The sequence below is a fragment of the Lacerta agilis genome, chromosome 14, assembly GCF_009819535.1.
Source record: "Lacerta agilis isolate rLacAgi1 chromosome 14, rLacAgi1.pri, whole genome shotgun sequence".
Taxonomy (NCBI): domain Eukaryota; kingdom Metazoa; phylum Chordata; class Lepidosauria; order Squamata; family Lacertidae; genus Lacerta; species Lacerta agilis.
In genome coordinates, this window is record NC_046325.1 from 40324804 (window position 1) to 40338043 (window position 13240).

The 13240-nt window shown below is 49.3% G+C and overlaps 1 protein-coding gene across 1 annotated transcript in view; it reads left to right on the forward strand.

The window, feature by feature from the left end:
• The window catches only part of WNK4 (WNK lysine deficient protein kinase 4), a 49446-nt gene that overhangs the window by 14448 nt on the left and 21758 nt on the right, over nucleotides 1–13240 (forward strand). The window contains exons 2-6 of the mRNA XM_033170015.1: nucleotides 6078–6250; nucleotides 7124–7344; nucleotides 8797–8954; nucleotides 10545–10633; nucleotides 12550–12769. Coding sequence (XP_033025906.1) covers nucleotides 6096–6250; nucleotides 7124–7344; nucleotides 8797–8954; nucleotides 10545–10633; nucleotides 12550–12769 — 843 coding nt within the window. The 5' untranslated portion in view covers nucleotides 6078–6095. The remainder of the gene's footprint in view (nucleotides 1–6077; nucleotides 6251–7123; nucleotides 7345–8796; nucleotides 8955–10544; nucleotides 10634–12549; nucleotides 12770–13240) is intronic.

Below are 13240 nucleotides of genomic sequence, written 5' to 3' on the forward strand. Positions count from 1 at the left end.
ATGTCTTTGGGGCAGACGTACAGCTTCAGTTCCATTCAGTGCATGTCCTATAACTTCTTGCTGGAATCCTAGAATTGTAGAGTTGGAAGGGACCCTGTGGATCATATAGTTCAGGGGTGGCCAAGTTCCAAGAGACTGTGATCTACTCACAGAGTTAAAAACTGGCAGTGATCTACCCCCTTTTTGGGGGGGTTCATGTAAAAGTTGTTGAGCTTCTTTAGGGAAGAGAAAAGCGACGTTGAGCTTTTTTATTATTAGGAAGGAAAGTCCTGTTTTTGGTGGTTCAGGTCATTTTAGGGGTGCAGGGCAAAGATGTTGAGCTTTTTTAAGGGGAGCCAAAGTTTTTTAGCTTCTTTGGAGGGAGCCACTGATCTGCTGGTGATCTACCACAGTCGTCTAGTGATCTACCAGTAGATCACGATCTACCTGTTGGACATGCCTGATCTAGTTCAACCCCCTGTGATGCAGGAATAGGCAAGCTGTCCCATGCAGAGATTCGAACCTGCAACCTTGGCTTCATCAGCACCACACTCTAACCCATGGGTTGGCAAACTAAGGCCCGGGGGCCGGATCTAGCCCAATCGCCTTCTAAATCCAGCATGCGGACGGTCCGGAAATCAGCGTGTTTTTATATGGGTAGAATGTGTCCTTTTATTTAAAATGCATCTCTGGGTTATTTGTGGGGCCTGCCTGGTGTTTTTACATGAGTAGAATGTGTGCTTTTATTTAAAATGCATCTCTGGGTTATTTGTGGGGCATAGGAATTTGTTCATCCCCCCCCCCCCAAAAAAAATTAAGTCCTGCCCCCCACAAGGTCTGAGGGACTGGCCCCCTGCTGAAAAAGTTTGCTGACCCCTACTCTAACCAACTGAGCTATCCTGTAGCTTTTGATACCATACATGTTTCAGAGGCATTTGTTATCCTAGTTTTGTGGCACTATAGTGCAAGATTGCCCCTCCAGAGGGCAATAATATGGCAGCTTATAAAAGCCACCAATAAAAGCCAAATGCTGTGTTTACAGTCCGGTGTAAATTCCATCAATTGCATGTTGCAGAAAACACGTTACAGAAACGCCAGTCTGGTGGGGACCTTGAGGAGTTCTCAATCCACATTGATTGTGTGGATGCAGATTCAAACTTTGATATAGCAAACTCTGGCACTTTTGGAAACACATTATTTGCAAGCTTTCACTTCTACCGTAAAAAGAGCCAGTTCACACATTCTAATAGATGCTGCACTGCTCTAAAGATGGAAACGCAAGACATACACGCAGTACTATCGCTTCGATCGAAATATTGCAGCTTCTTTAGCACACTGTAAAAGTATTTCGCTCCATCTCCGGATATTCGCAGTTCGCCTTTTTATGCAGCTAGTTACTAAATCCCATTTACCTAGCTGCTCCCGATAGCGTTTCTCTGCCCTTTAGCATAGCTGTGAATTTAATCCAGTCGAGCGGCTCCCAGGTTTCCCCCCCCCGATCGTATCCAATTTATTTGGTTTGTGGGCATTAGCAAACTGTGGCTCTTTTCTGTGGCGCACCAGGCCTAAGAGGGTCTGCTGGAGCTCATCCAGAAAGCGGGGAGCTGAGGCCCCTACGGTTCACAGAGACCGTAGTCAGGCTCCCCTTTCCTATTGCACTGTTTCGCTCCTGAACAGCTACCACTCCTCATGCAAGCTGCAGGGGCTCCTCTCTCCCCCCTCCCCCTTGCTACAAATGTGCCTTCATTTATGAAGTCGTCCTGGCCCCGCGTTTCTTTCCCTCGCCTCTCTCCTGTGCTGCGGACAATGGAGCTTTCACAGCGGCTGACGGCACACAGCTGCATCTGTAGCAAAACTTCATAAACACCCCGTGTGTAAAAATACGAACCGCCTCCGGCTCCACCACAGAGGCCCGGGCCAATGAGGCCGTGAGGCGGTTCCCGCCGGCACATGGCGGCAGTGTGGCCTAGCAGGTGGGCACCGCGCCACCGGAAAGAGACGCAGCCGAATCCCTGGCAGGGCGGCCGCTTTTGAAACACGTTTCGTCTGTCGTTGCTGCCCCCGCCGTTTGTCTTCCAACTGAGCTCCCTTGAGGCGCAGAGGAGGGGTGGGCCTGGGCTGCCGCGTTCTCCTCTGCAATTTCCCCTCTTTTCGCAGCCAGCTCCTGCGAGCCAAATGGCCCCCTCTGTTCCAGCTGCATCTGGACGGAGAGGGGAGCTTGGTGCCGGCAGCGGTTCTGGCCCTTGGCCAACTGGGGTCCGATTCTGGCTCGGCAGGAGAGAGCACTGGATCCTTGCCATTGCCCTTCGCTCCTTGCCGCAGCTCGCCTGCCTGTCTACGCTGCCCCCCCCCCACTCCCAAACTTCCCCTCACCCTGCAAGCACCCATTTCAGGAGGAGGGCAGCCACGTCACATGAGGTAGCAATTAGAGGACATATTGTATGAGCAAAAAAGGAGAGGGGGACTCCAGATGTTTGCCCCTGTCCCAAACCTCAAATCCTGCATATGGACTGCCTCGCCAGTGGTGCATGCTCTAGTTATCTCCTGCTTGGACTACTGCAATGCACTCTATGTGGGGCTACCTTTGAAGGTGACCCAGAAACTACAACTACCTAATCCAGAATGAGGCAGCTAGACTGGTGACTGGGAGCGGCAGCCGAGATCATATAACACCAGTCCTGAAAGACCTACATTGGCTCCCAGTACGCTTCCGAGCACAATTCAGAGTGTTGGCGCTGAAGGAGTATACCTGAAGGAGCGTCTCCACCCCCATCATTCAGCCTGGACACTGAGGTCCAGCTCCGAGGGCCTTCTGGCAGTTTCCTCATTGCGAGAAGCGAGGTTACAGGGAACCAGGCCTTCTTGGTAGTGGCGCCCGCCCTGTGGAAAGCCCTCCCATCAGATGTCAAGGAAATAAACAACTATCTGACTTTTGGAAGACATCTGAAGGCAGCCCTGTTTAGGGAGGTTTTTTTAATGTTTGATGTTTTATTGTGCTTTTTAGTTCTGTTGGGAGCCGCCCAGAGTGGCTGGGGAAACCCAGCCAGATGGGCAGGGTATAAATAAAAAATTATTATTATTATTATTATTATTATTATTATTAGGCACAGCTCCTGGGGAGCCCCCTCCTGGGGACCCCCCTTGGCCTTGGTTCTGCCATTGTAGATCAGGACGGAGAATGGCTACAGCTCCTTTAGGGAGCTGGCTGGTGCCGTGTATGTGTGAAGTGGCGGTGATAGAAGGGAGGTTCTGGGAAGGACTTTTTTACGGTTCGGTTTGGCTCTCCGGCGTTGGAGAAAGGATGCATTCATCCCGTTCGGCTGCTGACGTCCGTGGAGCAAAACGGTGATCAAGGAGATTAGGGCAATGTCTCTTTCCAGCTCCTCAGCCCAAAGCAGGGAACCTGGACGAACTGCAGTGGGGAGGGTCTGAAATATCACGAGGTGATGAGATCTTCTGGACATCTCTCCCTGCTTTTTATGTTGGCAAACTGCAAGTTTCCCCTCAGGGACCATCTACCTGGGACTTGGGAGAGGGACTAGTTCAAACCAGGCAAGATTGGTCTCGGCAGCGTACTTTGCAGCATTTTCTCTGTGTGTGTCAGAGGCAGAACTCTCATTTTCTAGGCAGGCCAATATTACTCTGGGTCCACATGTGCAGTAAAATGAGTTGGTCCTACCTGCAAGAGAGAGGTACTACTTTTGAATGCTCCCCTTTGAAAAAAAAAAATGTCCTCGCAAGAAGAAAAGTAGCACGTCAAGGAAAAAGATTCTAACCTTGTCCTTTGGCTGCTACTCTGGTTTATCTATTTGCTGGAAGTTTTTTAATTGAAGCCTGAAATGCTGCGATCCATTCTAGCGATTTAGCATGTTGTTGGCATCCATCTGTCTCACCTCGGTTTTCTAAGCATCTGGGTAGGCTTGCCCAGCAGGATTTTTTTTTAATCAGGCGCCGAAAAGAGTGCAGTTGAAGGCGCCTGCACGATGTCAATAGGCAGGGAGTTCCAAGGGTAGGCGCTGCCACAGCCACACTAAACCATCAAATGCGAAACGGGTATTAGGTGGCACCTGTAATAGTGCCAGTTCTGCCAATCGAAGTGGTTTGTAAATGTAGTGGTCGATTTATAAAAAACCATATACAGTGGTACCTCGGTTCTCGAACGTAATTCATCCCGGAAGGCTGTTCGACTTCCGAAACGTTCGAAAACCGAGGCGCAAAGGGCTGGCTTAAAGGGTTCAATTGAGAAAATTGAAAAACACGAAGCGGAAGCCGTTCGACTTCTGAGGCGCGTTTGAAAACGGAAGCATTTACTTCCGGGTTTTCGGCGTTCGAAAACTGAAACGTTCGGTTTCTGAGACGCTCGAAAACCGAGGTACCACTGTAGATAGATTTAATTCTATCCATGCTGGTTTGTTTTTGTGTGTTTTTTGGTTAGTGATTGTTCCCCGCCTTTATGCTTTTAGCTGTTCTTATTTTATCTGTAAGCCGCCTGGAGTCCCTGTCAGGGGAAAACGCGGGGTATAAAAATTTAATAATCATCGTAATGGCATTTAACAAGAATTTAAAATGTCCCCCACTCATAGAATGTAGGTTTAGAAAAGTGCACAAAGGTGTATTCAGAGTGAAACACTTCCATTCCCTGAGGGCTCCAAGTGTCCACTTCCTCTGTAGGAATTTCCACTCACTGCCCGCTTCCCTGATAAAAATCACTATTCCCAGGAGATTTAACTGAACTCCCCATCTTTAAATTTCTGCTCACTGGAGCCTGGTGCAGCCCCCCTCCGTCAGTTAAGCACCCTCCTGTTTTAAACGAGATCCTCCTAATTGAATTCATATCATATCATAGAATCATAGAGTTGGAAGAGACCACAAGGGCCATCCAGTCCAACCCCCTGCCAAGCAGGAAACACCATCAAAGCATTCCTGACAGATGGCTGTCAAGCCTCCGCTTCAAGACCTCCAAAGAAGGAGACTCCACCACACTCCTTGGCAGCAAATTCCACTGCCGAACAGCTCTCACTGTCAGGAAGTTCTTCCTGATGTTTAGGTGGAATCTTCTTTCTTGTAGTTTGAATCCATTGCTCCGTTTCCGCTTCTCTGGAGCAGCAGAAAACAACCTTTCTCCCTCCTCAATATGACATTAGCCGCAGTCGAAGTTTGGGGAAGCCAGCATGGTAAAATAAAAACCTGGCAAGCTTGTGAAGGAGTCCACCTCTGTGAGCTTACCAGCTTCTTGGCGACAATTAAGTAGGCAGGCAAGTTGAACAGCTCAAGGCAGTCAAGAAAGTCACCTTGCCACTTTTTTTTTGATCTTACAAACCCCAACTTTTAACAGGAAGGGGTGGAAGCAGGCGGGGGGGGGGGTTGAGTTTAGAAGACATTGACACCTTAAATTGTATGTCACATGTCGAAATTAAAACGAGAGTTCGAAATGTGCGCGCTTACACTGCAAAAACTCGGTTTGGCTTGCTTGTTTAGTTTCTATTTATACTTTTCAAGTCTATACATTGATTTTACAATCCATTTAACCTTTCAGAATTTGACTTCCTTCTCCCTCTTTCTGTGGTTCCTTAAATTTATTTATTTTTTATATTTCTTCTGCATATCCAAATTCATTTAACTTGCTCATTTAATTATCTACTGCAAATATGTACTCTTGTGAAACTGCAGGTTGTTACAATAATCCTGCCAGTGTTTTCATCTGCTTACAATTTCTCTGTAAATATTCAATAAACCGTTTCCATTCTTTCGTAAAAAGTTGGTTATCTTGATTTCTTACTATTCCAGTACGTTTTCTGCATATTCCAAAAGCTTTTGTATCCATTCTTCCTTTGCTGGGACTTCTTCTTTCCATTTTTGGGCAAGTAACATTCTTTCCGCTGTAGTAGCATACATAAATAAATTTCTATACAATAGTTCTGTCCCTATAATTCCCAAAAGAAAAGCTTCTGGGTTTTTTTTTTAAACAAAAGTTATTTTGAACATCCTTTTCAATTCATTGTATATCATTTCCCATTTCGTTCGTGTGACGTCGGATGCCTCAGAGTTGGCCCCGTGCAGCTCTTAACTCTTCTGCCTCCTTCCTTCTCCTTCCTCAGACGCGGAAGCTGTCCAAGATGGAGAGGCAGCGCTTCAGCGAGGAGGTGGAGATGCTGAAGGGGCTCCAGCACCCGAATATCGTCCGGTTCTACGACTCGTGGAAGTCTTCGGTGAAGGGGCAGGTCTGCATCGTCCTGGTCACGGAACTCATGACCTCGGGCACCCTCAAAACGTGAGCGTGAAACTGACTGGGTGGCGACTGTGGGAAGGCGGCAGTGGGCTCAGTGGGGAGAGGGCCATGGGGAAACCCAGCCAGATGGGCAGGGTATAAATAAATTAAATAAATAAATAAAATACCGTATTTTCGCTCCATAGGGCACACCGGACCATAGGGCGCACCTTGTTTTTAGAGGAGGAAACAAGGGGAAAAAATATTTTTCTGGTTTTCCTCCTCTAAAAGCTCTGGTTTTTTTTTTGAGGATCAACTAAAAGTTTTGTAGCTTTTTTTGCAAAGGGAAAAGCCCTGGTTTTTTGAGGATCAGCTAAAAGTTTTGCAGCTTTTTTTTGCAAAGGAAAAACCCTGTTTTTTTGAGGATCAGCTAAAAGTTTTGCAGCTTTTTTTGCAAAGGGGGAAAAGCAAAGAGGAAAAGCCCCATTTTTATGGGGTCCAACTCACATTTCTGCAGCTTCTAAAGGAAAGGGAGCTATTTCTACAGTTTCCAGACAGATAATCTAATCAGCCAGTCACATGTCGCTGGGGAATCAAAACAACCTCCCTCTGCAGCACATTCAACAATGGAGGCCTGGGCAAGGGGGCGGGGCTGAAAGGGAGCCGGGGACTCTTATCTCTCTCCTGTTTTCTTGCTGATCAGCTGCTGAGCGGGGTCCTTTCAACACCCCCTTTTCTCTTTGTAAAATAAAAAGCATGACCCTCTTTTGGCCCCTGGGCAATTCAGCTCCAGGGACCACCATTCGCTCCATAAGACGCACAGATATTTTCCCATACTTTTTAGGAGGAAAAAAAGTGCGTCTTACGGAGCAAAAAATACGGCAATTCTTCTTTTGGCGAGGTGGCTCCGAGTCTAATGGCGCCTCCTTTTTGTAGGTATCTGAAGCGCTTCAAGGAGATGAAGCTAAAAGTCCTCCAGCGCTGGAGCAGGCAGATCCTGCGGGGTCTCCATTTTCTCCACACTCGATCGCCTCCGATCATCCACCGCGACCTGAAATGCGACAACGTCTTCATCACGGGGCCCACGGGCTCCGTCAAAATCGGGGACCTGGGTCTGGCCACACTCAAGCGGGCGTCATTTGCCAAGAGTGTCATAGGTACCTGAATGTTTCTGTCTCCGGGGGCCAGGTTTGGAGAACAGGAATTAGAGCAGGCATGTATCCTGTAAAGAGATCAAAGATTGAATGGTGGGGGGGGTGGAGTTGGATGAACCAGCTAAAGACCATAGAATCATATAGCTGTATAGTTGGTAGGGACCATCCTGCAATGCAGGAATCTCAGCTAAAGCATCTATGACAGAAGGCCATCCAACCTCTGCTTTAAAACCTCCCAGGAAGGAGAGCCCACAACCTCCCGAGGGAAACTATTCCACTAACAAACAGCTCTTACTGTCCGAAAGTTTTTTCCCTGATGTTAAATCGGAATCTCCTTCCTTGGAGCTTGAAGCCCTTGGTTCGAGTCCTCCCTTCCAGAGCAGGAGAAAACAAGCTTGCTCCATCTTCCATGTGACAGCCATTGAGATGCTTGACAACGGCTATCATATCTCCTCCCAGCCTCCTCTTCTCCAGGCTAAACATGCCCCCGCTCCTTCAATTGTTCCTCATAAAGCTTGGGTTTCCAGACCCTTGATCATCTCGGTTGCCCTCCTCTTGCACACGTTCCAGCTTGTCAACATCCTTCTGAAATTGTGGCGCCCAGAATTGGACGCAGTATTCCAGGTGTGGTCTGACAAAGGCAAAATAGAGTGGAACTATTACTTCCCTTGAAATGGAGACTATACAGTGGATACCTTTGGGTGACGTAACTTTCGGGTTGCGAACATGGCAAGCCCGGAAGTTTATAGTTCTGGGTTTCGTCTTGTGAGCATGCGCAGAGACGCTCCATCGCGCATGCGCAGAAGCGGCACCTCTAGATGCGTACTTTTCGGGGTACGTACAGATCCCCGGAATGAATTAAGTTCGTATCCGGAGGGTGTACACAATTTGCGTTGATGCAGCCTAGAATAGCATTAGCTTTTTTTGCTGCTGCGTCACGCTGTTGACTCATGTTAAATTTGTGGTCCACCAAGACCAGTTAAAGTTAAAAGAGGCTCAGAATTGTTGTGATGCTCGCCGAGGATCGGAGTTGCACAGGTGAGGAGCAGACACCAAGGATGCCTGCTCTGCCTGCTTTCGCCAGGTGCACGGCTGGCATGATGAGAAGTGTGTTGTGCTTGAATTGAGAAATAGTTATGGAAGAGATGTGCTGTAGCTCAAGGTTGTTAGATCCTTATTAGTCAGAACTGGAGATCTCCAGCGGAAGCTGGATGTGTAATGGGGTGGCACCCATTTCACATTAAAGGGTTATCCTACTGGATAAGGTATGTGTGGCGTCATAGAATCCTAGAATTGTAGAGCTGGAAGGGGACCCCAAGGGCCATCTAGTCCAACCCCCTGCAATGCAGGTACATTCCACCCAATGTGGGTCTCGAACCCACAACCCTGAGATTGAAAGTCTCACGCTCTAGTGGCTGAACCCCAGATAAAACCCCTTCCTTCCTCTTCTCCCAGGAACCCCGGAATTCATGGCGCCAGAGATGTACGAGGAGAAATACGACGAAGCAGTGGATGTTTATGCCTTTGGTATGTGCATGCTGGAGATGGCGACCTCGGAATACCCCTACTCGGAATGCCAGAATGCAGCTCAGATCTATCGCAAGGTCACCTCGGTGAGAGCGTAGCCTCTTGTTTTCCCGGGAATCTAGGGCTGACCTCTCTCCCTTATGGGCTACACCCCTTGCTAGGTCCCCAGGCGTCTCCTCCTCCTCCTCCCAGGGAGACGGATCCAAGGAATCTGGAAAGTGTTTGATGCAACTTTGGGATTTAAGGAGGGAAGGTTGGGAATGGGTGGGCTTTTATGGCCAGGGAAAGATGTTCCTTATGGGAGTTGGATCTAGTTGATGTTCATAGCACAGAATCCTACCCACATACAGCAGCTGGGACAGAAGCACTAATGCTTGAAAACTTTTCTGCAACTCCGGAAAACTGGGTCCTGCACCAACACCCGTGCTGCTTCCCCCCCCCCCCTTATTCCTTTTCAAAAAAACGTTGGCACATTTGATGTGCCAAATGTTATGTCGGTCCAATATGGGATAATCATCATCATTTTTAAAAACCTGTTTGGGGGCCTCTTGTGTTCTGGCTTTCCGACTCTCCGTAATTCATAAAAAAGAGAAGTTCTGGGGGAATCAAACTTAGCTAGAAGTCACGCTCTCCTACTTGGAAGCCCTGTCCCCAAGGCCACATGCGTGGGTCATCTCTTAATTACTGCAGTCACATCTATGCCATACCAAAGAAGCCTGGGAACGTTAGTTTGTTAAGGGAGCTGGGAGTCGTAGCTGTCCGAGGGTAAGCTAAGATTCTCAAGATTCTTAAAATGCATGCTTAAAACATATGGGGTGAGAGTCACCTGATCGAGACAAAGGAGCATAGGGTCCTGGCATTCAGGCCAGCTCTGGGTCTGAGCTCCGGCTACATGAAAAACCTGCTGTTGACCATCATAGTCAGACAATAATGGGGAAACTCAAACTTAACTTCTTTCCAAGGCTGAATTGCTGGGTTGTCTCACCTGTAGTAGAAATGTGAAGGCTTGGGGAAAGCCCAGAAAAATTGGGGGAGGAATCCAGGCTCCCTCCCCTATTTGTTTCTGAAGAATTGGGATGGTGGGGGATTGGTAAAATTAGGGGGGGGCTGATGTCTTGCCCCCCCCTCCAGTTTTCTGGTTTCTTCCCCTCCCAGGTTTTCATATCCCTAACCTGCAAGCAGGGACGCGGGTGGCGCTGTGGGTTAAACCACAGAGCCTAGGGCTTGCTGATCAGAAGGTCGGCGGTTCGAATCCCCGCGACGGGGTGAGCTCCCGTTGCTCGGTCCCAGCTCCTGCCCACCTAGCAGTTCGAAAGCACGTCAAAGTGCAAGTAGATAAATAGGTACCGCTCCGGCGGGAAGGTAAACGCCGTTTCCGTGCGCTGCTCTGGTTCGCCAGAAGCGGCTTTGTCATGCTGGCCACATGACCCGGAAGCTGTACGCCGGCTCCCTCGGCCATTAACGCGAGATGAGCGCCGCAACCCCAGAGTCGGACATGACTGGACCTGATGGTCAGGGGTCCCTTGACCTTTACCTAACCTGCAAGCAAAATCTTTCTCCCAGGGGACAAGGGGCTTAGAAGCCTCGTGATGCCCTGACTTCTGTCCCCACCCCCACCCCACCACCTCTGGACTCCCTGTCCCCACCTGAACTGCCCTCCGTCCCTTTTGTCGCAGGGCATCAAGCCCAGCAGTTTTTACAACGTGAAGGTCCCTGAACTGAAGGAGATCATTGAGGGCTGCATCCGGATGAACAAGTATGAAAGGTAGGGGAGATCTCCGCCGCTGGCCTGACTTCTGCTACCCTTGGCGGGTAAATGGTTATAGGGTCAGGTGTGGGGGAACCTGTTGGCCTCTGGGTTTTGCCCCTTGTATCATCCCTGCCCAATGGTCAGGCCAGCCGAGGCTGATGGGAGTTGGAACCCGGCAACTATTCCCTGCCCAAGATACAGGTTACAACCCAAACAATGGTTTTTCTTTAAAGAAAAGAAGTAATGTGCAGGGCTCTTCTTTTGCGAAAACTCCAGGACATTTGGGCAAAGGACAATGGTCTGGGTTGTTGTGGGGTAGAAACTTGGAGACGCGTGTGGAAATGCAGAACCCGTCGGAAGCCTCATTCCCCGAGTCAACCTGCAGGGAAGGGTGTGACACATATTTAAACATGTCACCTGTTATTTTAAAACTGCACATAAGAACGGAAGAAGTCTCTTGTGATATTGGACAAGGCTGTGGGCCAAACGTGGCCTGCCAGGCCTCCCCATTTGGCCTGTTCTGAGGAAGCCACACCCTCCCCAACACCTATATGACGTCAGGCGTTGGATGGGTTAAAGGCGAGGCTTCAAAGGAACAATCGGGTGCGTAGCACGAGCTCTTGACCCGTTCTTTTGCTCAGGTTTCTGTTTCATGAAAGCAGTGCTTTTTTTCCCCTCAGCCACAAGTGGGCCGAGGGTGGGTACTCTGCACGTGCTCAGAGGCACGCTGCTCCTGCCCATCGTTGCTTAGGCGCCGGCGGACAGGCCAACCGTAAGTGACCGGCAGGTTTTGGGAGCGACTTTGCAAAGAATGCCGGTTACAGGAGGGCTGGAGGCTCTCATTCCTAAGAGCGCCTGCCACTTTTGCTCTCATCCAGCCTTTGGCTGACCTCTGCTCACAGAGCAGTGTTTTCTGCCGCCCGACTGACCCTTCTGTGAGCGACATTCAGCGCCGTGCTCTCCAGCGGGGAAACGGAGAGCCGCTTGCACTTCCTCCTTGCTAGACAACACCGCGAGGCACGTCTGGAAAAGCAGAGCGCCGAACGGCTCCTCCGGGGCGTGCTTAGTTCGCCCTTCGGCCATGCCCAGCGGCTGTGATTTATTCTTTAAACACAGTGTCACCTTGGTACTCGAATTGCTTGGCTCCCGAACAAATCCGCTCCCGAACGCCGCAAACCCAGAAGTGTTCCAGTTTGCGAATGTTTTTCGGAAGCCGAACGTCCAAAGCGGCTTCCGCTTGAGTGCCGGAAGCTCCTGCAGCCAATCGGAAGCCGTGCCTTGGTTTTCGAACAGTTTCGGGAGTGGAACGGACTCCCGGAACGGATTAAGTTTGACAGCCAAGGTACCGCTGTACCGCAGTATCCTCGGAAATTCCATACATCAAATGCTAATGAGAACTTCAACATGCTGCTCAAGTCTGAAGAGGACTTGGGGAATTTGTAAAGAATAAATGCATAAAATGGGATCTGTGCTCATGGACTAATATTGAGGTCCAGCTCTGAGGTCTTTCTGGCGGTTCCCTCCCTGCGAGAAGTTAGGTTACAAGGGAACCAGGCAGAGGGCCTTCTGAGTAGTGGCACCCGCCCTGTGGAATGCCCTCCCACCAGATGTCAAGGAGGTGAGTAACTATATAACTTTTAGAAGACATCTGAAGGCAGCCCTGTTTCGGGAAGTTTTTAAAATGTTTGGTGTTTTATTGTGTTTTTAATATTCTGTTTCGGAGCCACCCAGAGTGGCTGGGGAAACCCAGACAGATGGGTAGGGTATAAATAAAAAATTATTATTATTATTATTATTATTATTATTATTATTATTATTATTATTATTTAATCCTGGGCCACCCAATACCTTTCCCCCTCGTGTTACCTTTGCCACCATCCTAATTCTGCGCCCTGTCTTAAGTCCACCTCGCTTCCCTCCCTCTCTTGCAGATACACCATCAAATATCTCCTGGACCACTCCTTCTTCCAAGAGGACACGGGAGTCCACGTGGAGCTGGCTGAAGAGGACGATGGCGTGAAGTCCAACCTGAAGCTGTGGCTGAGGATGGATGACACCAAGAAGCTCCACGGGAAGTATAAGGACAACAACGCCCTGGAATTCCGATTCGAGCTCTACAAGGACGTGGCCGAGGAAGTGGCCCAGGAGATGGTATGAGTCGCTGTTCTTCTCAGGGGTCGGGGAGGCTGGTCTGTTACTTCAGGGAGTCCAGGAGTTAGAAGGGGCTGGTGGGCAGGGAAGACGGGAGAGGACCGGATGCATTGGGTGGGTTGCCAAAAGGAGAGGTGGCCTGGCTTCGGCCTACCCAGAAGTCACTGGGAACCGTCTCCTCAGGTGCATTTTCTTCAGGATTCTACAGAGTTTGCCTCTCGGGCAATGGCTCCGTAGTTACAACATCATTATGGAATCTTTCATTAGAGGAAAGTGAGCTCATCGCCCGCACGCCATGGAGGTACAGTGGTACGTCAGTTTTTGAACGTCATCCATTCCAGAAGACGGCCGTTTGACTTCTGAAACATTCGAAAACAGAAGCATGCATTTCTGGAAGCATTTATGTCCGGAAAACTCAATACGGAAGCCGCGTGGCATGTTCAGCTTCCGAAAAGCGTTAGAAAACTGAAG